Genomic DNA, 23,749 nt, shown 5'->3' on the forward strand with positions numbered 1-23,749 from the left:
AGATTCTGTAATTGCCAATAAAAAAAAAAATAAAAAAAACACAAGTCAAGAGCCATTTTCAGCGTTTTTCAGTAACAAATCAGTTTCAGACATTGCACAGAATAAACAGAGTGAGGGAGAAGGCTTCGTATTGAGCTTTTGGAGAAAACGCCGAAGGAGACAGGCTGCCACCCACAACTTCTCAGCAAGCTAACCGACTCCTGGAAGTGGAGCCCCGCTGATCGAACTCTGCTGCTCTACGTGGTTATCACGGCTGGCCGCAAAGCACCGACAATGTTCAATACGATCCCACTTCTCCAATCGATTCAAACTGAACGTACAGAAAAATGGTGAAGATGTTTTCAAAATCTGCAGATAAATTAATATTTATCTGAAGGTTAATACCAACAAATAACCTACAAAAACGTTTTCTGTGTTAAGAAATTATATTTTTTAAAACAATTTTTGTTTTATCATATCATTGATACTGATTTAACACCAGAGATCAGAGTAAAAATATGCTAAAGTAGTGCTTCTCTTGCTTGGGTTCAAGTTCTAAGTACTCAAACCGGGAGATTTTATTAATATTACTTTTAGTCATTAAAAATATATACGTTGATAAAATTGAAATATTACTTTAACACCTAAATCTTCCAGGATGTAAGAATAATTTGGGGGTTAACTGCATGACCAGTAGGGCACATATGCAGTTCACTGATTTATTGGCCAACTGGTTTATCTGTGCCAATTTCCTTCATTTTGGGTGATTAGTAGTCAACTGATACTTATGTGTGAAGCTGATTTTATTTAACTCAGCAAAGGTCTAAAAATCAACCACTGTCCTCTTCTGCTCTCCCCTGAGAGGTTTGACTGTTAGCCCCGCCCACCAGGTGATGTCTGCATGTCTGCAGTTAACAACAGTCACCCCCACTGAGCCAACTGAGCCACTTCCTTGCTATATTTAGCAACATTTCAGACAAAAAATAAAAATAAAAAATCGATATCGGCCAAAATCGGAATTGGGGATTTTAAAGGTCAGGCTTTTTTAAAGATCGGTGATCGGCCAAAGCACTGTAACAGGTGCAAACAAAAACCCCTGAAGACAACAGGTGTGTTTCTGTACCTTGACTGGTATCAAAAATATTGACGTTCTTGGTGAACTTGGAGCTCTGGTGTCCTCCGCCTTGCCGTAATCCTCCCAGCAGACACAGCCTCCCAGCAGAGTCCCATATCACACCCCCGTAGGTGCGCTTACATGGCAGAACAGGCAGCGAGGTCCAGGAGCGTGCTTCTGTGTCGTACACCTCAAAAGCTTTCAATGGTCGCTTACACTGGCGACCACCTTCAGGAAAACAATTGCATGTTTTTTAAAGTTTTTTTATTCTGGAAAAGGCGCCAGAAACAGAGCAGAAAGTCTGTTTATTCTGGAGAGTTACCTGCAACATAAAGCTTGTTGCCCAGCAGGTGGGAGTTGGCGTCGTAGCGAGGAGTCGGCATGGGAGGAAGTAGCGCCCAGACGTCCTTCCTGAGGTCGTACTGCTGCAGGACGCTGCGAGGGAACAGGTCAGCGGCCATTCCTCCAACAGCCAGAGCACGGCTATCTGCCACACACAGATGGTTTAGGAAACTTCTCTTTAGTTGATCAGAACTGGTCATTATAATACAAAAAGAATGCAACAGCATTAACCTGTTGGTCTCAGGTTGTCATTCACAATGACAGGGGTGTCAAACTCCAGTCTTCAAGGGCCGCTGTCCTGCAGTGTTTAGATGTGCCACAGGTAAAAAACAGTGGAATGAAATGGCTTAATTACCTCCTCCCTGTGTAGATCGGTTCTCCTGAGCCTTGCTAATGACCTAATTATTCTTTTCAGGTGTGGTGCAGCAGAGGCACATCTAAAAGTTGCAGGACAGCGGCCCTTGAGGACTGGAGTTTGACACCTCTGTCACGAGAGGACCCAAATTTGGGTCCTCTCGTGACAGACAGGTTAATGTACAATAGCTCCCTGGTCAGTATTGGCAGATCCCCCCCCCCAGAAAATCAACGTATTCACACATGTTTCCATGGAGCGTGTCTAAAATATTGAAAAGACAATCCAGCAGTGTTGGATTTTCTGCAATGTTGTTTTTGATGGAAAGCTGCGGTATGTAACTTTTATAAAAAAAAAAAAAAAAGATCTTTTTACATATTTGTTGAAATTGTCACCATGTTGTGACAGTTTGTTATGAATTACATAAAACAATCCAGCTCCTCTGCCTTCTACCTAGAAGCAACCAATCAGAGACAGGGGGTGGGTCTTAGCGCTGTCAATCACAATCGCAGTCGTTCCCCTTCCTCCTTTTGCTCTCTGTGACGCAGTAACTATCATAGCCTGTTGTGAATGCTAATGCTAACCTAGCTAGCACGGCCATCGATGTCGGGATATAAATGGTTTTCCTGTAACAGTAAGTTGTTTTTTCTGCAATGTTATGTTTGACGTAACATTAGAACGTACCTCAGTGTTGCACTTTAGGGCTGAAACAATTAATAGTGATTAATTGATAACTCAAAAATAATCGTGCGTCCTTAATCGCAGATTATTAAGAGTTGCAGAGGAGGCAGCCCTCTGCTGCCCTCTGCTGCATCCTTATCAAAAACCGAGAGCGGAGGAGATACCAGCGGCTTATATATGTACGTTTGCAGTTTTTTTATTTTTTTTATTTTGTGGGTGGGGCTTATAGTGAGGTGTGCTCCATAGTCCGGAAAATACTGTATGTAAACAAACAAACAAAAAATGTCCTTTTAAGCACGTTTTTCCATCCAGCTATTAATCAGTTAATCCAAAAAATATATGCTGAACCACTGAAAATCTGAACTGTGTGGAGTAGATTTATGTTCTCTTAGGTTTGCACAAGTTGCATGTACAGTAATAAACACAAAGTCGCTTTTAAAAAAATGGATTTCTCATCTCGTCAACACAGACGGCTCAACGTTCCCACATTGGTACAGAACCTGTCCATCCTGTCCAAATTCAACAAACTCATCCACTAAATTCACCAGCAGTGATGAAACCAGCAGCTCCTTGAACCCTACTGAACAGCCAAAGTTCTTTCTTTCTTTCTTTCTTTGCTGCGTCTTGAAGATTTCTCACAGTTTTCTGCCTTGGTCACACTACAGACGGCTGAAAATGAGACTTTGGAACCTTTGCGTGTCTTGCAGCGTTTTGTGGTAACAGCATTTTGGACACAGCAGGACCACTGCCTTGTCTTGAAATCCATCCGGTTCTGGTCACATGGACGCTAAAGTATAAACAAATTAAGAACAGTCTTTGTTTTCAGCAGGTTTTTCCTCCGGTGACCACACTGGAGACCAATATCAAAATATTTAGCATTGCACAAAACCGGTTCCCTCACTCCCAACTTTTTCTAAAAATTTGCACTTTCAACTCGCCGGTGGAAACGATGAGTTGACTTGTGACAAAGCAAGAGGCTGTGACAGACGGGAGGAGGACAGGCGGCTCTGCTGCCGAATAAAAATGCTGCAGTCCAACGTCTGGCACTTTGGAATGACACATCAGGCATGAGAACGGAAAAGCGGGAAGAGGGCTGGATTAAGACAGGATGCAGCACTAAACATCAGATAGCAGAGGAAATGAAGAATTCACATTCTTATTATGTTTTAACTTTGCTCATTTTTCAAGTGTCTGCGTTCGGCTGGAAAAGCTGCTAAGTATGAAGATGCAACTGACAGGGTGGGAGAAGTTTCCTTAACACTTTAGATTTACTTGGGGAAAACTAAAACAATACCTAATTACCTGGAGTTTGCTATGTAGTACAAATAAAGATTCTCAAAAATGTTGATAAATGCTTAATCTAGTCAACACGAAAAGGAATATTTGTTTTCATTTTTCTGTACCGATCGTTTGGTCAGACGGCGGACTGTTCTGTTGGTCAGGAGGATTTGAGCATACACACATACACAGTGTGTGAACGCCGTCTATCTGTGTTCCAGCAGACGCTGACAGATGCAGCACCAAACAAACACTGTAAACCCACAGCGAACGCAACATTTCAGATGGAAACGGAAGTGAACCAAAGCTCAGTGCAACGCTGAGTTGATGTTAAAATACTCACACATATACATGGCTAATCAATGAATCAGTTCCCTTTCAACACAAAATGTTTTTATGACTTTTTGTTTTTAATCACACATCTCCGGTGTGACGCATCAATAACTCCCACAGCCAATGAAAACGCTCCATCAAAACCTATTTCACTTCTGAATGCTAAGTTTAAAATTCTTGCCTATAGACTAGAAAACATCCAGAACCAGCAGCAGCAGAGCTGGACGATCAATCTTTAAAAAGTTTTAATGCTTTGAGACGCCGACATGGACGATTCAGAATTGATTTACAAATGTCAAAACTCGATTAGCCTAATAACCTGGGTTGATGTTATTTGGAGGATTGGAAAAAGGAAGAACTGTGACATTTTATGTTCAATCCATAACAAAGTCATGGAAAAAGCCATGTCTCACACACACACACACACACACACATACACACACACACACCCACACACACACACACACACACACGGACACAGGCAGTGTAAAAGGAAGTAGACCATGGTCCACTTCATCACTATCGGCCACAGAGTGATGCCTGCTTCAGACAGCGAGATGAAAAAAGTCTGACTGATTTTCAAAACCCACACAGGACCATAAAAACATGGCAGCCATAGCAAGAGTTCACTGATGGGAAATCTCTCCAGATCAAACATGAGTTCAGAGTAAACAAACATGGCCGCCTGGGAAGAAGAAGTGATAGTTTGTGGATTGTGTTTAACAGATAAAAACAATACATACGCTGTATTTTGGTCACCTCGCATTCTGATTGGCTACATGACATTCAACATGCACAACTTTTATTTGTCCTCTGGGAAACACAACTCAGCATGGCAGATGTCTCATTCTGGGTCGGCGCGGTTCAGACGTCCTTCTGAGCGGACCAGATCGCGCCTAACACACACACACACACACACACAGCAGGAATGTCTCTTAAGAGCCATCCTGATAAATCTGTGCGTCCTCGTATCATAGTGGAAAGAATTGAGTCAAAAATCATCATAATTATCTTGCTGTGTGATCCAGGCATTAGTGGCACTGAAGTTTTTCTGTAACTATGAAAAGGAGAAGAAATTAAAAACGTTCAGTAACATTTTACTGGGGGCATCTCCTGGTCCAAGAAATGCTTCGCATGTTGTGTGGTTGTGTTGAAGCTCTGAGACGTTTGGCACTTTTCAGGCGTAGAATTGATAGAGAAGTGATGAGCAAACAAAACGGACCACGTCTCAATGAGAAGCAAACATTCAGAATGTTGTCAACATGTGTCTTTGTGGTTATATTTAACTCTGCTTAACAAATTACTTCAACCCCTGTTACGGCTTCATTACATGTTACGCCTACGCTTCCTTTTTTTTTTATTTTAAGCTCATCAAAGATTTACAAGCGTTTGTAAAAAATTTAAAGCATCCCTCCCATCCAGGTCAGTCCACAGATGTTCCACAGGAACTAAATCTGGGTTGTTTGGCTCGACATGAATTGAAGACGGCAGTTTCACGGGAGCGACAGAGCCTGGGAGGATCTGCAGGGATGAACGGGATAAACTGCAGGTGTGAAAAGCCTCAATGCACTCATCCAAGAAGACTGAGAGCTTTAACTGCTGCCAGCGGGGCTTCAAAGACCGCCAGCGCCTGACACTTCTTCAATTCAGCTCCAGCGCTCCACCATATTTCATCCAGTTCTTCCCCTTTCATTTGTTGTTTTTTCTTATTATTTTACATAAACCTGTTCGTCTGCACTTTTCTTTATTGAACATAAGCAGCTAAACTTTAGCATGGCAGTTATTACCAAGTTTATTTCTGCTCAGCAACAAGCCCATTGAACAAATGTGAGATGATTATTGGTGATTTTTGTTTGGGCAATTTGATTTTAATCACATCAAATTGGACTTGATTAAAGCAGCTCCTTAATTAGACAAAATGAGAAAATTGTGGACATCTTTCCTTTTTTATCATTATTATCTGATTGAAGAGCTGCACTCGTTTCTTCTTTGGAAGCTGTTTTATTTTCACAGGATTCACAGCTAGTAAGAAGATAAATGTAGAGGAGTTACTGCGTAACCGTGGAGACCTTTCACAGTGATGGACACGCCCATCAGGGCCTCCCGCAGCGCGCTCCTCTTCCTCCATCTGCCTTCCTCCGTGTTGTACATCTCCACCACCTTCAGAGGGCGCTGGTCTTCTCCCACTCCGCCCACCACCAGGATCTGCTTCCCCAGCACGGCCACGGCCGCGCCTGCGCGAGGGGTGGGCATGGGGGCCAAGCCTATCCAGCGGTCCCCCTGAACACACACGGCAAAAACGGTAAATACACAAGGTAGTGAGGTGATCATTTCTCCCTAATAAATAAATAAATAAATAAATGAATAAATAATAATTACAATAAAAATAAAGTCTCCATCTGCATCAACCACCTGTGCTGATTTCCTGTGGAGGGTAGACTGAGCCACTTTAATTCCAAACATCTGTGTTTTCAAAATAATTATTTTCTTTTGTTTTTCAAATGCTATATTCTTTAAAGCCTTGCTATGTTAATAAATATAAGAGTATAGAGTCATATTGTCACTGCTGCCACCACCTGTTTTGGAGGGGAACTGCTTGTTCCACAGTTGTTGAAGCAACCAATCCCTTGGCAGGTGTGGCCACTGACCCCTCCCCCCTCTGCATTTCCTAACATGAGAAGGTGGATAACTATCCACCTTCTCATGTTGCGGTTTGTGGCTTAAGGCAGCAAAAGTTACTGAATGACATCATCACATCAAAAGTGTAAAGGTTTACTTTTTTAACAATATTTTTACCATCTGCCAGACATTATTCACATGTAGGAATGTTGGGCTTGTAGTTTTCACCCAGAGGATTTTAGGTTAACAGAGTAAGAGTGCAGAAGTTTCTCAATGTATTGTACATGTTCTATTGTAAATAAAATTACAAAAATATGCATAAAAAACCCATCAAGTTTAGCAAAAAAAAAAAAAAAAGAAATCATTCCTAATATGATTATCATACCGAAACATCTAAAAAAGTGCACTTCATTTCTAGAGAACATAAAAGAAAAGAAATAATAATAATAATAAAAAGATTTTAAAAAGCTAAATATGTCTAATTATGCAGCATCAGCATCCAGGTGGTACTGATTGGTACCTCAGGAGAGTACAGGTCCAGTCCGGGGCATGGCCGCCCCGCAGCGTCGCAGCCCCCCAGCATGTACATCTGCCCCCCCACCTCAGACAGAGAGTGGTAGACACGGCCGCAGGGCAGACGCGCCAGGCTCTGCCAGTGGAACTCGTTGGCACTGGGGAGCGCCATGACCCGGAACCAGAGGAGGGGTCAGGAAATGGGGGGCTGAAGGAGGCAGCAGGGGGGGAAGCTGGACCTCAGGTTCTGTTGAAGGTTTCTGCTGAGGAGTCAGGGGAACTTCAGGCCGACTGGACGCTCTGTCATCTCACTCTGCTGGGCCCTGCAGAACAGAGCAGGAGGAGGAAGAAGTCTGTTAGTATTCCGATATGCATCCCAGCACAGTGTGATGCTCCAGCTCCTCCGGTTATGCAACGTGAGCGTTTTTCACGGTAACGCAGAGAGTCTCTGTAAAGATGAAGATCTACTTAAACTGTTTTCAGACATTATCTGCATCACCAGAACCAAACGAGGAGAAGCAGCATGCAGCTTCTATGCACCACAAATTTGGAACAAACTTCCAGAAAACTGTAAAACAGCTGAAACACTGTGTGCCTTTAAATCTCAACTTAAAACCCACCTGTTTAGAGTTGCTTATGGCTAAATTAGGATTAGAGTGTGGGTTTTGATGTCTTCGATGTTTTTTAATGTTTTTATCTTTACTTTTTATCTATTTATTAATGTCACATACTGTTTTTATTTTTTCTTTAACTATGTAAAGCACCTTGGAATGCCTTGCTGCTGAAATGTGCTATACAAATAAAATTTGATTGATTGATTGAGTGATTGATTGATCATCTGAGCTCCAACTTTATGATGCATTAAGCTTCTAGTCCAATTGTTGCTTCATCTGAAACAATAAATGTATTTCAAAAAGCATAAGGATGCAGCACTGACCACACCACAGACCTGCAGCAGGACGGCCTTCAAAAGCTGAACTACCACTGGAAATAAGAACATTTAAGTACATTACCGGGTAATTTGCTCTATAGGATGAAAATATGAGAAAATCTTAAAGGGTTTAAAGATTCTGAAAAAAGTTACTAGTCAGTGTTTACAATTACTAAAAGGGGTAAAATTATGGGTTTTCCAGGCACATAGTGCCTTTTTAAAGCACAATCAAGTATCTATGTCACTGTCAGTTGTTATAAAAATGCTGTATTTATCAAATATGACTTTAAAGAAATTTGACATTGTATTTTAATGAATTGAAATTGGGCCTCTGCCTCTTTAAGAAACTCCTGCTCTTTCTGAAGCTCCACCTTCAGGAAGTCATCACAACATGGCTCCTCTGTTAACAATTTAACAATGTTTTTACCAGCATTTCACTGAGAAGTAGCTCCTATAATGTAGTAGATGCGCAGTTCTAACAGGTGTTTGCTAATTGCTGCTGGCTAGTCTGAAGGAGCTGAGTGGAGGAGCGCTGCTCTGTGAGGTGGAAGCTCAGAAGATTGAAAGCTGCAGCTCAGAAGAAGAGCTTCGTCCTGAAGGCGGTGCGAGGTAAACCCAGGCATTTTCCACAGCTGAATGGTTGCCATGGAGATTAATGGATTTCTCAAACGTGCATAAAATTAGGCAACACTCCAGCTATGTTTTTGATGAGAGAATAACATAAGATGTAAAGTAAAAAAAAAAAGGCAATTTGACACAACAGTGCCCCTTTAATTATTCAATGTAAATGAAAGTACTGTTGTAACTTAATCTTTTAAACAGAACATTCTTTTATAAAGTCCTCTTAAAACAGCGCAGAAACTGATTCTTTGTTCCTTTCTTTGGTTTCTTGCTCCTGCAGACGCTCAGCAGGTTGATCCAGTCAGCCAGAGAAACGCTGGCCTGGGTCGTCCAGCGCTCACCCCAGAGACTCAGGCCTGTCTCTCCACAGATGATTGGAGGAACCCTTCATCCGGCTGGGATGCGGGCTGTCAGCTATCTGTCAGTGGAGGGAATAGTTCTTTTTCACGCTCTGATCACCATCCTCTGTTTCCCACTTTTGAATTTTACAATCAAATTGAAAACGTCTGCCTGTGTTTTTAGCTCTGCTGATCATTTCCCCCCCACAGACACAATTATGTGATATATTGAACAAGAATTAGGAATATTAACGATTTCACGGGGGGGTGGCGTATTTCTGCATGTCACATCATTTATGTGTCATGAAGTACACACACGTCCTCATGACCCCAATTAGTCTAATTAGATAATAATGGCATAGTGATGAGTACAAAGCGGGCAGACTTTAAGTTGATTTATTGTTGCATTACAATGAATACTTTTAAAGCATTTCAGCAGTTATAGGAGACAAAATAGGCATTATTATCCAGCTTGGTTGCCTAAAAGGTCCGGTTCATTTGGGGAGAATGAATGCAAAATCAAAATCTGATGTGGACCGAAAAAAAGTGAAATCTTTTTTCCAATGCATAATGTAAACACCAAGCAGACACATACACGCTTGGACTGCTTCCTTTTGGAGCAGGAGGCAGGAAGTGGACTACAGCGCAGGGCGTGTCCGGGATAAATTCAATCCAAACAAACGCTCAAGTCTAGCACTGCCAGTAGAGATGGCTCATGGCCTTTTATCAAAGACAAGAGAGAAATCCTACAATTGCTAAAATCTGACATTTTTGTTTAGAAGGATGTTTCACTCAGTGTCTTCTTCAGACGTTTTTGTGCAGTTCCTTTCACTTGGTGCAGCGCCACCAAAGGTGAGGAGGGGGACAGGTTTGTCAAAGAGTTCGGTTGGTTTCACACAGTGCAGTGTGAACGAGAACCACAGCAGCTGGAATGTAACAAATGTTACAATTTTTGTCCCCAATCGAACCGAGTCTACCGGACTACATAGTGTGAAAACACCGTTAAAGAGGAGCAGCAAAAGCAGGTGAGGTTGATTAGCAGAGCTTGAGCTTTCCATCAACCGACAGCATCATGAAGGACACGCTGCTGTGGAATATCATCTCTGCTGCAGAAACACGGAGCCTATAGTGTGTCATCACAGTCATTTTATCGTCACGCAGCAACTTTCTTCAGTCAGATTTGGCTTGAAGACAGATCTGACTGCTGATTTTAATTATTTATTAGACACAAATAAATGATTTGAGTAAGAGTGACTTAAATTTGTCACGTTAAACACTTAGTGAATTAAGTTATGAAAACTTAGTAAATTGAGTTGGATGAACTGAGTTGATCAGACATAGGATGTGAAACTGGTTTTGAACTCAATTGTTTCAAGTAAAGTCAAAGTAAAAAATTGCTTTAAGTTAACTTAAGTTAGTTAGATTGGTAAATTTTAAGTTAATTGAACACAAAAAAGTAAGTTGTCATCACTTTGTTGTAGTTTCTAGTGCAAATATTTTAGAACATTTGACATACAATAAACTGATGTGCAAGTAACTTTTTTTTTTTAGCAAGATGCAACAGTAAATCATTTCTTAATAATGATTAAAAATTCACTAGTTCCACTGGCAGATTATTCCATTCTTTTCCATGTTCTGCCACTGGAACAAAGACTTTTTCATCAAAATTAAGGAATTATTGACTTAAAACAATCTACTATCTTGCTAAAAAGTTACTTGTAAGTTAGTTTTTTTTTATTTCAAGGGTATTAGGATATTTGCCCCAGAAAATAAACCCAAAATCCTTTGTAAGATTTTCCGATTTTGCAGTGCAATGTATGAGTTATGACATCATTTAATTTCTCTTTGGGTTCAATAAAGTATTTCTGAATTTGGACTGAAGTGAATTCTAGTAAGTATTAAACCTCTGAATGCAGCTGCTTGCTGTGGATTTTGTGTTGGGGTTTTCAGTTTGCAGCAGGAGGAGTGAAACAGCATGCCACAGTGCTGGAAGGATTTTTATTTGCAAGAAGAAATCGAAAACCATGAATCCTTTTCCAGCTTGGTAACACAGAAGAATCCAATTTCTCAGTGTTTGAGCTCAGATATGGTCACTGGCTGACTGACTGTCAGATCTCCAGCTAAAATCTGTGAGTTTCCACTCACACGCCGTCTTCACTCCAGGAAAACTTTGTGACTTTGACGCCATTAATTTAACCAGCTAATTTAGGTATCCGTCAATTTTTATCTCCAGACACATTTTTCTTTTCACTCTGAATCATCTTGTCACACAGTAAAAGTTAACACAACCTACCATAACACACAGAACAGACCGGAGCAGCTGTGTTTTTAACTTACACACCTCTCCCTTTCACTGTCAATCTGTTTGTTTTCCTCCAACCTGATGTCTTCATCTCCTCCTCATAAAAAGCAGCTGTGGCCTTGCAGACTGATCTGCCATCTCTCCTGTTAAATTTCCTATCTTTGTTGCTGTGATGTCAGGCGCTTGTATTTTTTATTTTTCCCAGCCTGTCATCCCTCAAGAGCTTTCTGTTTCCTGCACGTAACCCCCTTCTGGTGCCTACATGCGTGTTTTTTTTTTTTTTTCCGGGGAGGAACGGGGGTGGAGGTTTATCACTGATGAGAGAGAGGAAGCGTGGAGAATAAACCCACAATGCATCGCGGGGCTTTATTGCCTCTACCTTAAATTGTGGCCGTGAAAACAACCTTCTGTCACGCAGACGGTGAGCGACACTAACCATGACCGCCGGAGTTGGGCGGCTTTTCAGGACGCGGGAAGGACTTTAGACTCAAATTGGACTCCTGTGATTTAGACAGAAGAGTCTTTCAGCAGTTTGTCCTTTCGAGCTCCACATCCTCCCTCCCCCACTCCCCTCTGCTCCCCTTCCTCCCCACGCCCCCACTCTGTCTGCTTTATTATTGCGCTTCATCTACCTCTCACACCTTTGATCACCGCTCAGCTGCCCGAATAAAGAACAAAGAGGGAAGACAAAGAAGAGCGTCCTTCAAAATAAAATCTCCCTCGTTTTTTTTTTTTTTTTCAGCGAGGGAGGACAGGTTGCCATAGCAACAGTTGGGTTCCTCTCTCTTTTCCCCACACAAATCTTTTTTTGTTTTTTTTTCTTTGCACATGATTGCTTACCTCTCGGTTCACTGTTAAATAAGGAAGAAAGATGAAAACCAAAGGAGCGAGCCGCCCTCCAACAGGCCGCCCTCCGACAGGCCCCCCTCCGACAGGCCGCCCTCCGATACGACGCCCTCCGACAGGCCGCACCAGAGCTAGCTTAAGGAGCGGCAGCCGGCTCACACGGTGCGTTTATCGGCAATCTGTAACCAATTTAGGTTGCCGTATCATTATTTATTCTTTCTTTTAATTAACTGCTTGAGCAGCTTGAGATCAACAGTAAGCCCACCAGCATCCTCCTAAGTGATTCACGATCAGCATGCTTCCAAGTTGGAACTTTTAATTAGGCCGTGTTTCCGCCCTCCCTCCGCTCGCGCTCTAAAGGGGGAAGACTCGCTGTGGAAGACGGAGCACAGTGAAAAGCGTCTCTATGTTTATAACCGTCTCTCCAGCTTTGAGTGGCTGCAGAACGTTAGGCGGGATGAGCAGCAGAACCGGCTGGAGGGATAACTCTAGTCTGAGGTCATTTTCACAACTGATAGTCCAGTAGACTCGCTTTGATTGGGGAGCAAAGTATTTGCTACACTTTCAGCTGACGTGGTTCTCTTTCACAGTGGACTGCCAAGACCAACCAAACAATTTGACAAATCTGTTCCCCTCCTCACCTGTGGTGGCAGTCAATGCACCGAGTGAGGGAAACAACACATCTGAAGAAGACACCACAGCTTCACAAACTGCAAGCAAAGATGGAGTAGGGTCAGATGTCAGCGGTTGTAGGTCTCATCTTTGGTAAGACACTCCTGCCATTTCTCCTGCTAGCGCTAGACACAGGCTTGTTTTGGTTGTATTTACCCAGAATGCCTTGCGCTGTTGCCTGCTTCCTACTTTTGGAGCGGTCTCTGGTCAGTTTGTTTTCACATGCGTTGGAGCCGAACCAGAGTTTACTTTAACTGAACCCAAACCGAGGTTTGTACTCCAGATCGGGGCTGTTGTGGAGGCAGATGAGGGACCAGCACACTATCAGTGTATAAAAAACCTCCAATAATGTAAACAGTTATTGAATATTTTACCTATTTTCCCAGGAGCAGCGGCTGAAAAAGCTCAGTGAGAGAGATAACATTTGACACTAATGTGTTGGAATAGCTAAACTGACAGAACTGGATCCTTCTTTTGACTTCATCCGTTTTTAATTAAACTTGCAGGAAGTTGATCCGCCGTCTCTGTTCTCCAGACAACAGGCCGGTCAGGGCGGGCCGTGAGGAGCCACTGTACTGGACAGATTCAGGACTTGATCCAGTTTGGTGATTTTTGGGAAGTGCAACAAAATGTGGACATGAGTGAAGTCCTCACCGTCACACTTTCTAGACTGTGACAAAACACCATCTGCATGTAGAGAGAGAAGACAAGCAGCTCCCGCCACTACTAGACTGTTACCAAGGCAACTGGGGACAATAGAGCATCTAAAGTCTTACGTGAAGCAAATCAGAGGACGGGCTTTTAAACCGTCATAAGTCATTTGTTAAATCTCAGCACCACTAGAGACCCCATAATACACATGTGTGTCATAGATTAGTTTAATATAATGATGATTTTAGCTGTAGTTAGAAAACTTTTTTTTATCCTCAGACCTCAAGCTGTGATGCAGCCACACTGTTTCAGTATTTACAGACCATCAATTAGATCTGAAATTGATAGAAATAAAAAAGTGTTTCCCTTGTGAAAAATAAATATAAGTATATTAAATCTTAGCATACTTGAAGCCAGATTAATCATCAGCATATGATGATTAATCTGTAACTAGAGTTACAGATTAATCATCCCCCCCGATAAGCAGATCAGTAGGCAACTTGGGGTTAAGTGCCTTGCCCAGAGGCATGTGGACATTGAACCTACAATCTTCCGATTGCAAGACAACTACTTGACCCACACAGCCACAGTCGCCCAGCTGTTGAATCAGATGTTGCATGATATGTGAGTCAAGACAGGTGAGCGAATACTTTTGGCACTATTGCGTTTGTTTCCATCTAATTATTATGGAAATTTTGAGCAAACTTTTAAAATGTCACAAAAAGAGAAGGCAAAGGAAATGTGACTTGGGTGTTTTTCCGTTTAATGGTTTGGAGCAAATCAACCAGGCTGCGCAAAGCACAATTTCATCAGATGTGTTGACATGGTAATAAACAGGAAGTTGAGGCTGCAAACTAGCATGGACCACACATCTGAGGCTGAGCTTTGTTTGAGCCGCTGCAGGTAATGAGGACCAGCCATGTAAAGTCAAACCCCAGAGAGCTGCCGCTGCAAACGAGGTTAAGAAATAGCTTTGCCTAGCATCGACTTTGTCTGCTACCGCCGTTCACATGAAGGTGTTGCAGCTTCAAAGAAGCAGCTGTGTTTACTCAATCAATACATATCAACCTCTACAAAAATCCATTTCAATTAAAACAAATGCAAGCATAACAACAGAAAAAAAATCCTTAAGGGAAAATTATGTGGCTCACATGTGTCCATCTGGTCCAGCTCCTGCTTAGGTAAGGAAGTTCTGCAGTCAAACTTAGAGAGTACTTTTTTTTTGTAATAGCTTGAGGTCTGAAAGTAAGGTAGATTTTTTTTTTTTTCCTTCCGGGGCAAACCTTTAAACCCTGTTGCATGTTGAATGGTTTAAAACCCAAACAAATCTCCAGTAATCTTCCTTTCAAGTCAGTCGTACGGGTCTGACTGCAGATGAGCTTTGAAGAAAAAAACAGCTGCAGTAACTTTCTCTGTCAGACTCTAAAACACGGTGACCTATTTTTCCTCCTGCAGAGGTCAGATAAAACACCAGGTGTGCTTTGTTCTGCTCCCTCTCTCACCGGGCTTTTTTTTTGGGAACACACAGATCAGCAAGGGGTCGTTTATTGGCTTCTATTTAATTAGTCTGCAGTATTCAAATGGGGCATCTGTGCTGCAGTCTGTAGCTGACCTCGCTGCGCAACTAAAGTTGCCAAAATCAGTGCGGAGCCTGGGTGTGTGTGCGTACATGCGTGTGCGGTTGCGTGGACGGTGAGCTTTATCACACGGACAGCGTTTCACACCAGCCTGGTTTTAATAATGCCACATTAGTCCCACCGGCAGTTCCTCCCCCCTCCTCCCTGTCGTTTGATATCACCGGCTCTGTTTTATACTGTTTCAGCTTCTCGGCATAGGTCACGATCTATTAATAAAGGTTTTGCCGGATAAGACTGCGAACACGAAGAAAAATGGAGACACCTTTTCTTGTGCAGTGCTGCGGGCGATTCTGTAAAACACAGACAGGTAGTTTTTCATGTGAGAACTGAGAAAATGTGTAGACAGAACAAGAAAATCTCCGCTCACCACAGCAACTGAAATTATAGACCATCTGGGCCAAACACTGAGCAAAACAGTAAAGAGTTTCCCGATGAATTAAGTGATTTAGTGCTTAGTGTTATCTAAAAGTTATGCATTTATTGCTTTTTAGAAACATGTTCTGATACTTGAGTTTAAAGAGGCAGTGTGACATTTTGGCACATGGTGCCATTTTATAGCACAATCAGGTACCTTTAGTTTTTATAAAAAATGCTGTATATATATATCAAATATGACTTATAAGAAATTTAAAACCCTATATTTATATCTAGGTTTTTTTCCCTCCCCTTTCCCGCCCATGGCTTCACACCACCAGTCCATCAAGCACCTTCAACCATGTGAGGGACAGCTGGCAGGCGACCCCCCTGCCCCCCACCATACAGACACCCAGCACCTGGCCCAGAGTCACCCACACTGGCCAGCAGCAGGACTGGGCCAACCTAGAGGGCTCACCATCCACGGCCCACCCTCACATAACCGGCCACCACCTCCCGTCCTGAGCCGGACTCAGCCACCCCAGGCAGTGCCTGCATGCCCACCGCGCCCTGGGACAATGCTCCTTCACACCAACATGTAATGGTGGGAGAAAAATGAAATAAGTTGGTTTACAAAGTGTAGTTGAACGTTACATATATCATGTCCAAACATTAGGGACTGGAGAAAACCTCAGCAGAGTCCACGCCTCCAGGAAGTGATTGTTTCTGAGGAGCTGCGGGTCCAGACTGTAGAACCAGCTGCTTTTAAAGTAAACTGTAGACAGTCACTGGGAGTGATGCTCAAAATGCAAACACAATGTATAAACATTTGTCTTAAATTTAACTTCTAGAATATCATCATGGTAAAATTCTCCTTCCATAAAAATGTAATTTTTAATTAAACCTGCCGTGTAAACCAAAAAAACAACAAAAAAAAAACCGCCCTGCATATTGTAAATTTGAACAGATGGTGATTAAACATGAACACCAACCTAAAATCTCATTACTCCGAGCTGCCGGACCACCTGACTTTAGGAAGGAAGCGGAAGAATTCGGTTTAAAATAAAATCGCTGAATTTGAGGAGACAGCTCACAGCGGGGTCTGCTGTGGCAGCAGGGGAGTCCTTCTTGATGGTCATTAATTAACGCTTCCACAGGAAAATGATTTTCAGACCGATCACTGGTGCAGACTCAGGAAGCGTTCTTCCTTCCTTGAGATAATTACCATTCATCTTAACACCTTTCTCTTTGCTTCCTCTCACACACAAGGTGTCAAATATTCTGCGGGCGCTGCATCTTTTTCCTAATGTCCTGTCACAGCTGTGGAATATTTACATAAAGCCATGGACACCTAGTTCACACTTCAGCAAATTGGTATCCCTAGCTGGATGAAACCACAGCACCTAAAGAGCCACTGCTTAAAAACAACTCAAAGTGGTTGTTTTTTTTTCTGAGAATATAATTTTATTTCATGGATATATTTCCTGTTTCCTCTTTGGAATGGAGAGAAGCAGATCTGACAGCCAGGTATGCTGTGGGTCAACGTGCAGAAGTATTAAAGGGACAGTATTAGTGCCATTTTATAGCACAATCAAGTAACTATGTTACCTTCAAATATGAAAAATTGTTGCATATGTCAAATACGACTTAATTTGACTTTTTAATTTAACCCCTTGAAATTGGACCTCTGTCTCTTTAAAAACTCCTGCTCTTTCTGAAGCTCCACCTTCAGGGAGTCATCACAACATGGCTCTTCTATCAGCCCTTTAACAACTTTTTTTTACCAGCATTGCAATGAGAAGTAGCTCCTATAATGAGCTCAGCTGATGCAAAGTTCCACCAAATTAGTCAACTAATTGCTGCTGGCTAGTCTGAAGGGGTGGAGTGGAGGAGTCCTGGGGCAGGGCTGCTCTGTGAGACAGAAGTTTGGAAGCTTGGAAGTTTTCTGAGGAGAATCCTCTTGACCTCCCGACAGTTACCTCACCAGGCCGGATTGCACCCTGCCATCTCTTGAACACAACAGTCTCTTCCAGAGTCCCGTGAGATTGTATTTTGAAGCAGAACTGAACTCCCAGAGGGAAGCCACTGTCTATCACTGTGTGCATCAGATTTACAGGTGAACCTGAAACATGTCAATACAAAATGTCCGGTCTGTATGTAAAAACAAAGAAAAACAAAAGAAAGGGATGTTTAATTGCGTTAAAATGTTTAACGTGTTAAAATGGATGTATGCATGATTAATATCCTACAAAGAGAAAAAAAATCACTTCAATTTTCAATACATGTTAAAAAGCTCAAAAGGTATGATTACTGTAGGTATCTAAGGAACGGTTTTGGATAAAAATTAAAAATCCGGACAGCAGACCCCACTGCGCACTTTGCTAAAGCCCAACCTGTTATATTGTACATGACATTCAGACAGCCTCTGAGCAGCAGTAGCTGGAGGAGCAGAGGCTGTTCCTCTCCTTGTGAACATTCCTGCCTTAGCATATTCATCCCACCTGGCTGACAGACCAACAGCTCAGCTTGTTCCCAGTCCCGGCTCAGACATCCAGCCTGGAGATAACACGAGGCTCCGGCTGATCTGCGTTTCCTCACAGGACTGGGCCAAAGTGCTGCGCTAGCAGAGAGGAGAAGAAGAAAGCCAGTGGGCTGCAGAGAGCTGCTCCCCTAAAACTCTCCCATGGAGCTGAGCCGCTCTCTGGACAAACAATAGTCTGTGCCGCTCTGTCCACGAAGCCTGTTTCCCATCACAGCACAAACACATCATGTATGAAAAGAAGCAAATGCAGAGAAACTCTACAGAGAGACATAACAATGCTGCCATGGCTACATGAGAACAGCTCCATCAGCCGCTGAGGTCAGAGCTCCCTTCATTCCCAGAGAACAAATGTGATACTTACATAACACAAAGGAGAGCATCGCTTTGAAGTGGGGGGAAAATTACATGAGTAACTTTTTCTTATTTTGTTTTTTTATAAATATGAATGTGGAAGGTTTGAACTGTAGTTACAGGAACATGTTGTTTGGGGTTTGCTTCTAGAAACTTTACAGATTTTTCTTTGTAAAATGGCTCCAGTTCAGTTAGATGGGATGGACAGTTTCTATGGACAAGTCTTGCCACAGACGTTCAATGAGATTTAGGTCTGAACTTTGATTGGGCCATTCTAACTAAGAGATATGCTTTGACCTTAACAACTCTACTGTAGCGCTCGCTGCATGTTTAGGGTTGTTGTCCTGCTGGGAGGTGAGCGTCAGGTCCAGAGTTAGGACTTCAACAGGCTCTAAGGGCAAATTCACAATTGGAAATGAGAACCAAAAAATTGGTTCTCAATTCCAATTTTTTGCTGAAATTCAATTTTAATTTTTAATTTTAATTTTTTTTTTTTTTGCATAGTTGTTCATACTACTGAATGATGTGACCACAGTCAGACTTCTGTGTGACTTCTGTTTACAATCCCAAAGCGAAGCAGAGCAGGAGAAGAACGTCGACGTCCCCATCAGCGCTCCGTTTACGGCAGTAGCAACGGATGGATTTTAACATTTAGCAATGGGAGCCGACCGCATCGTCACAAGATCATAACAAGATGAAGGAAGCTCATAAAAAAAAGCACAACTAATGTCAACGGCGTTTTGTGGCGGGTTTCTTTTTGCACCTTTTCCAGAGGAGTCTGTTTGGATGTAGTCAGAGCCAAGAGTGGTGGGGCTGTGATGTGATGCACTTCACTAACTCAGACTTATTTCATAATTTCATAAATATATATATTTTTTTCAGGCAATGTTTATGTCGAGTCGGGCTTTTTCCAAGATGCCGCACATCTTACATTAATGACTTAAAAATTAGAGAAAATGCAACATGACTGTTGAGACACTTTGAAAACTGTCATATGGATTGGAAGTGTTTCAACTACATCCTAAAATCGCAGTGCCATCTGGTGGCCTGGCATGACAACCGCAGCTGACTCACAGTGTCTTGGCGGTGCCGTCTAATCTTGGAACTTTTCTCCAGTCAACATCCAACAACACATAAATGTAGTGTCATGAGGTGGGGTTGTTGGTGGTGAGGAGAGACGCTGAGACCCAGGTTATAGTGATGATGAAGATATTTAATGATGAAGATGCTCAAACAGTCCAACACAGGCAGCACGGCAGAGAGACAGGCACACAGCCAAATACCGGTAGCAACTGGTAAACAGGACTTAAACGAGAGCTAACGCTTTCCAGGACTTAACAGTTCTACTGGAGGCGAACACTAGACGTGAGACAAACGACAACGACAAACTTAGACACGACGAGGATCCGACGAGGAACACAGACAACAGGTGGGTTTAATTACACACAGGGTAATTAAGGAAACGAGACACACCTGGGGATCAATCAACGGGGAGGACAGGACAGAGACTCACAGGGAAACAGGAAAACATAGAAAAACTCAAAATAAACACAGATCATGACATGTAGCCTGATTGGGACTCTCTGTGGTTTTCTTTTAGCAGTGGCTTTGTGCCCGACACTCTTTCACAAAGGTAAGATAACATGTATTACGAATATTTATCTCGCCAACAGATGCTCACCTGAGCTACGGCGTCTCTGATGGGTCGCACCTACTGGCCTGCACATGAAAACACCAACGAGTTACACTGCAGACTGAGGCTACTGTTGATTAAACATGGCTGCTCCGTGTCTCTTCGCCAGGACTTGCTGCCATTTGAGCATTGAACGCCAAAATGGCAAATGCACCAGCACTGCTGTTCCTCTGTCTTTATTGGTGCTGATGAAGTGCATTAACAGACTTAATCTGATAGCGCGGGCTCCGGGCCCTCTAATGAGACAGCTGAGACCGAATCATTTGTGGCTGATTGTTGGCCGAGGCTGTTGTGGAGCAGTTGGTGTTTCTCTTATCTGCCTTTAAAAGGCAAACAGCTCACACCGCTCCTCTAACTCCCTCCCTCCTTCGCCTGGATTCCCTTCTGTGTTGCTACATGTCTAGTATTTTGAGTGTGTGTGGCTCGGTGTCTGTGTGTTCAGCTGGCAGATGCTGTAAGAGCAAAAACACTGTCACCTTAGCAACTCAAGTGTTTGTAGTCGCTGGAAAAAGGGAGAATGTTCCATGTAACATTTAATCCTAAAGAGTCTTTACAGCTGACCCTCCAGTGTGGCTGAAACCAAACACTTCTGCAAAGTAATAATAATAATAATAATAATAATAATAAAAACATAATAATAATGCCAAAAATCTAAATCTTTCCAATGTTTGTTAGCAGTCGTGATAAACAGGGGAGGTGCAGTCAGTTATTAGATTCAAGGTGAGGCGAGGCGGTGTATTTGTACAGCACATTTTCAGCAACAAGGCAATTCAAAGAGCTTTATATGACAAGGAAAAAAAAAAACATCACACTGTGGAGGCAAAGTAAGGGAAAACAACGGGCTGAACGACAGACTATACTTCACGACGTTCCAGTTGTTATTAATTGTAATAATTTTCACTGTTCAAAAAATACTGGATAACACAAAGCAAAGCTGAAGATCCAAATGCTACATATAAAGTCAAGCAGGAATATCACAGGCATCACAAGCTGAGTTTTTCATTTCAAATTTGTGAAAACTTAAGTTAACTCATTTATTTTCTGCTAATATTGAAAAAAAAAACAGAATTTTATACTTGCAGTGTTTCCATTAAGTAAGAAGTGCAATGAAAATCACGCATGAATAAGTTTCTTCACTTGATAAGTCATTAAAAAACACGGTGCCACCGTCCTCCAGCTACTTCCTGTTGTCTTCTTTGTGGTTTCTACCAGTAGCAACATCTGGTTGTTGATCATGTGACTCGTGTGGTGTGGAAAAAGTGTTCCCATTGCAGTTTTGCGTATGGAAGCAAACTTTTTGTGTGTGTGAAAAAACGACTTCTTTTGAAATAGCAGTGTGTCTACATTCGTTTTTAAAATGTCAAATTGTGCATTTCTGTAGTCAATACAACTGAAATGCATCGCAGATACCCAACAGTGTGACAGTGTGGCAAGGAAATGTTGGTGCTTTTGAGATTTAAACTTGCTTCTCCACACATCTCAGTAAAATTCCACAGAGTGGTGATCAGAAGGAAGCGTTATGATAATGACATATTTCCAAAAGCTTTCATGTAAAACTGGAGAGTTCCCACTGACCCATTTCCATATTTATGTAGGTTTCTGTTAAAGCTGCAGGGCCTGCCGACCGGTTCGCTTTCAGTCTGAGGACAAAATGGTGCAACACCTTCACCTCGACCCGTATTATTATTCTACAAGCTGAAAGTTCAGAGTCCAACATCAACAGAGAGTTAAAAAAAACCATCCTCCCATTTCTGAAGGCTTGTGTCAAACATTCACAAGAATAAAAGATATGACTTCTGATTACTAGTCTACGTTTTATGTCAAATTTACACTATTATAAATGAAGCTAAAGATATTTTTGCGGATTTTTATCCTCAATGTGAAGCACCTGAAAAATGAAGCAAAAAAAAAAAAAAATTATATATATAAAATTCAAATGTACATTTGAATCCAGAAGTTTACAGACAAAAAGACCCACATTTTTTTCTCTCCCTGTCTGAAGTTAAATCTGACCAAACGTCTTTTGTTTCAGGCCAGTTAGAATTAACAAAATGATTTCTGTTTGCTAAATGCCACTTCAGTGAGAGAACATCAGAGATGTATTTCAAAAGGATTTACAGCTTTTGTTTGTCTAAAACAACAATGGTGTGTGAACGGTTAGGCACATGATGGAGCAGCCTGTTGTAATTCAGAGTTAAACTAATTTCTGTGAAAATGTTCTTGGTGTTTTTATGACAACGTGGATCTTTCAGATCAATTTGAGAATGACTTTTGATCATTTATTGTCATGTCATTTGTCATGCTGGTTTTGGGTTAGGAGGTTTTCACTACGTTAACAAAGCATTCAGTTTATTGTACCTTTTCATTTTTCCTCTAAACCAATTGTTTTCTTTTTTCAGTTGAACTATTCATCATGAATCTAAAAAGTTTTGAAACGATCTGTCATGGTTTCATTTTAAACCCGGCGTTGTATCAGGGATGTGTGGACTCTGTGATAAATATGTTTTCTGGAACTGATCTGGTCCAACAGCTCCTAATCACCTGCTGCACATTCCCTCCTCCGGGAGCTCTGGACATCAGGAGGAATATTCTGAAAGCCAAGCGGAGCATGACAAGTTTTCATGAGTTCCCAACTTGAAGGCTCTCTGGACTTTGTCCCCAGAAGGACACCGGGGATTTTGGACTGTCACCATGAGCCTGACGGAACATCTCACCAGGCCTCGTTCCACCGGCTCCGTGATTTCTCCACTTGTGAGCTGTGATTGTGTGTCAAGTTGTCAAGCTGTTCATTGGTGTGTGTGGTGATTAGTTATTGAAAAAAAAATAAAAAAATCAAACCCTCCTCTTCAGAGAAATTGGTCTGATGGTAGATTATGTAAAACCATTTACAGTGTATGACTTTATGTCTTTACTCCCTTTTCCAGTCATTGTTAACAACTGGAATCTTTCATCATATCCAGCCTGCTTTACTCTGGCTCACAAATAAAATACAATCCAGAACATTCTAAGGAGAGGCTCGCTGTACCAAAATTATTCAGAGATTTATTAGTTTTCCCACGGGGACGGGTCGGTTTAGATTGCTCTTTCCCCTTCAGAGAACAGAACAGAAAAATATTCCATTGTCTCTCGGTGGGAAAACTCAGCAGCAATGTAACAGGCCAGCAGAAGCCAGAAGCCTGCAGACACACGCAAAGACAGCAAAGATAACAGAAAGTAGACAATAACACATCGCAAATGAAATCATTATGTAAAAACGGCCTGTGTTTTCACACAGCTCATCGTCATCTGATATTAAAACGTGCTTAAAGATCTAAAACAGTTCAACAGAAGAAATATTTAAAGGGGCAGTGTTAAATAAAATCGGCTTGTTTTGAGTTTTGCATCATGTTTTTAGGCTATTACATAATCAAAAACACAGCTGGAGTGTTGTTTTGATACTTTCAAGCATGTTTGAGAAATCCCACTCAGCTCCTTCAGACTAGCCTGCAGCAATTAGCAAACACCTGGTGGAACTGTGAATCTGCTGAGTTCATTACAGGAGCTGCTTCTCAGAGCAACGTTGGTAAAAAATGTTTTTAAAGGGTTAACAAAGGAGCCATG

General features: G+C 42.0%; 1 protein-coding gene and 1 long non-coding RNA gene across 4 annotated transcripts in view; one reads left to right on the forward strand and one right to left on the reverse strand.

Moving 5' to 3' along the window:
- The window catches only part of klhdc8a (kelch domain containing 8A), a 64,402-nt gene that overhangs the window by 27,902 nt on the left and 12,751 nt on the right, over positions 1 to 23,749 (reverse strand). For all 3 annotated transcript variants that reach the window (XM_015054589.1, XM_015054590.1, XM_015054591.1), the window contains exons 3-6: positions 7,219 to 7,534; positions 6,149 to 6,359; positions 1,416 to 1,580; positions 1,103 to 1,321 (exon numbers count right to left, since the gene is read on the reverse strand). In XM_015054589.1, the coding sequence (XP_014910075.1) occupies positions 1,103 to 1,321; positions 1,416 to 1,580; positions 6,149 to 6,359; positions 7,219 to 7,383 (760 nt within the window). In that variant the 5' untranslated portion in view covers positions 7,384 to 7,534. The remainder of the gene's footprint in view (positions 1 to 1,102; positions 1,322 to 1,415; positions 1,581 to 6,148; positions 6,360 to 7,218; positions 7,535 to 23,749) is intronic.
- Positions 19,983 to 23,521, forward strand: LOC106961081 (uncharacterized). The gene is made up of 2 exons (XR_001427706.1): positions 19,983 to 20,089; positions 22,549 to 23,521. It is a non-coding gene; the product is annotated as an uncharacterized LOC106961081 (long non-coding RNA).

Source organism: Poecilia latipinna, unplaced genomic scaffold (assembly GCF_001443285.1).
Source record: "Poecilia latipinna isolate Pla-1442-1.1 unplaced genomic scaffold, P_latipinna-1.0 Scaffold1262, whole genome shotgun sequence".
Taxonomy (NCBI): Eukaryota; Metazoa; Chordata; class Actinopteri; order Cyprinodontiformes; family Poeciliidae; genus Poecilia; species Poecilia latipinna.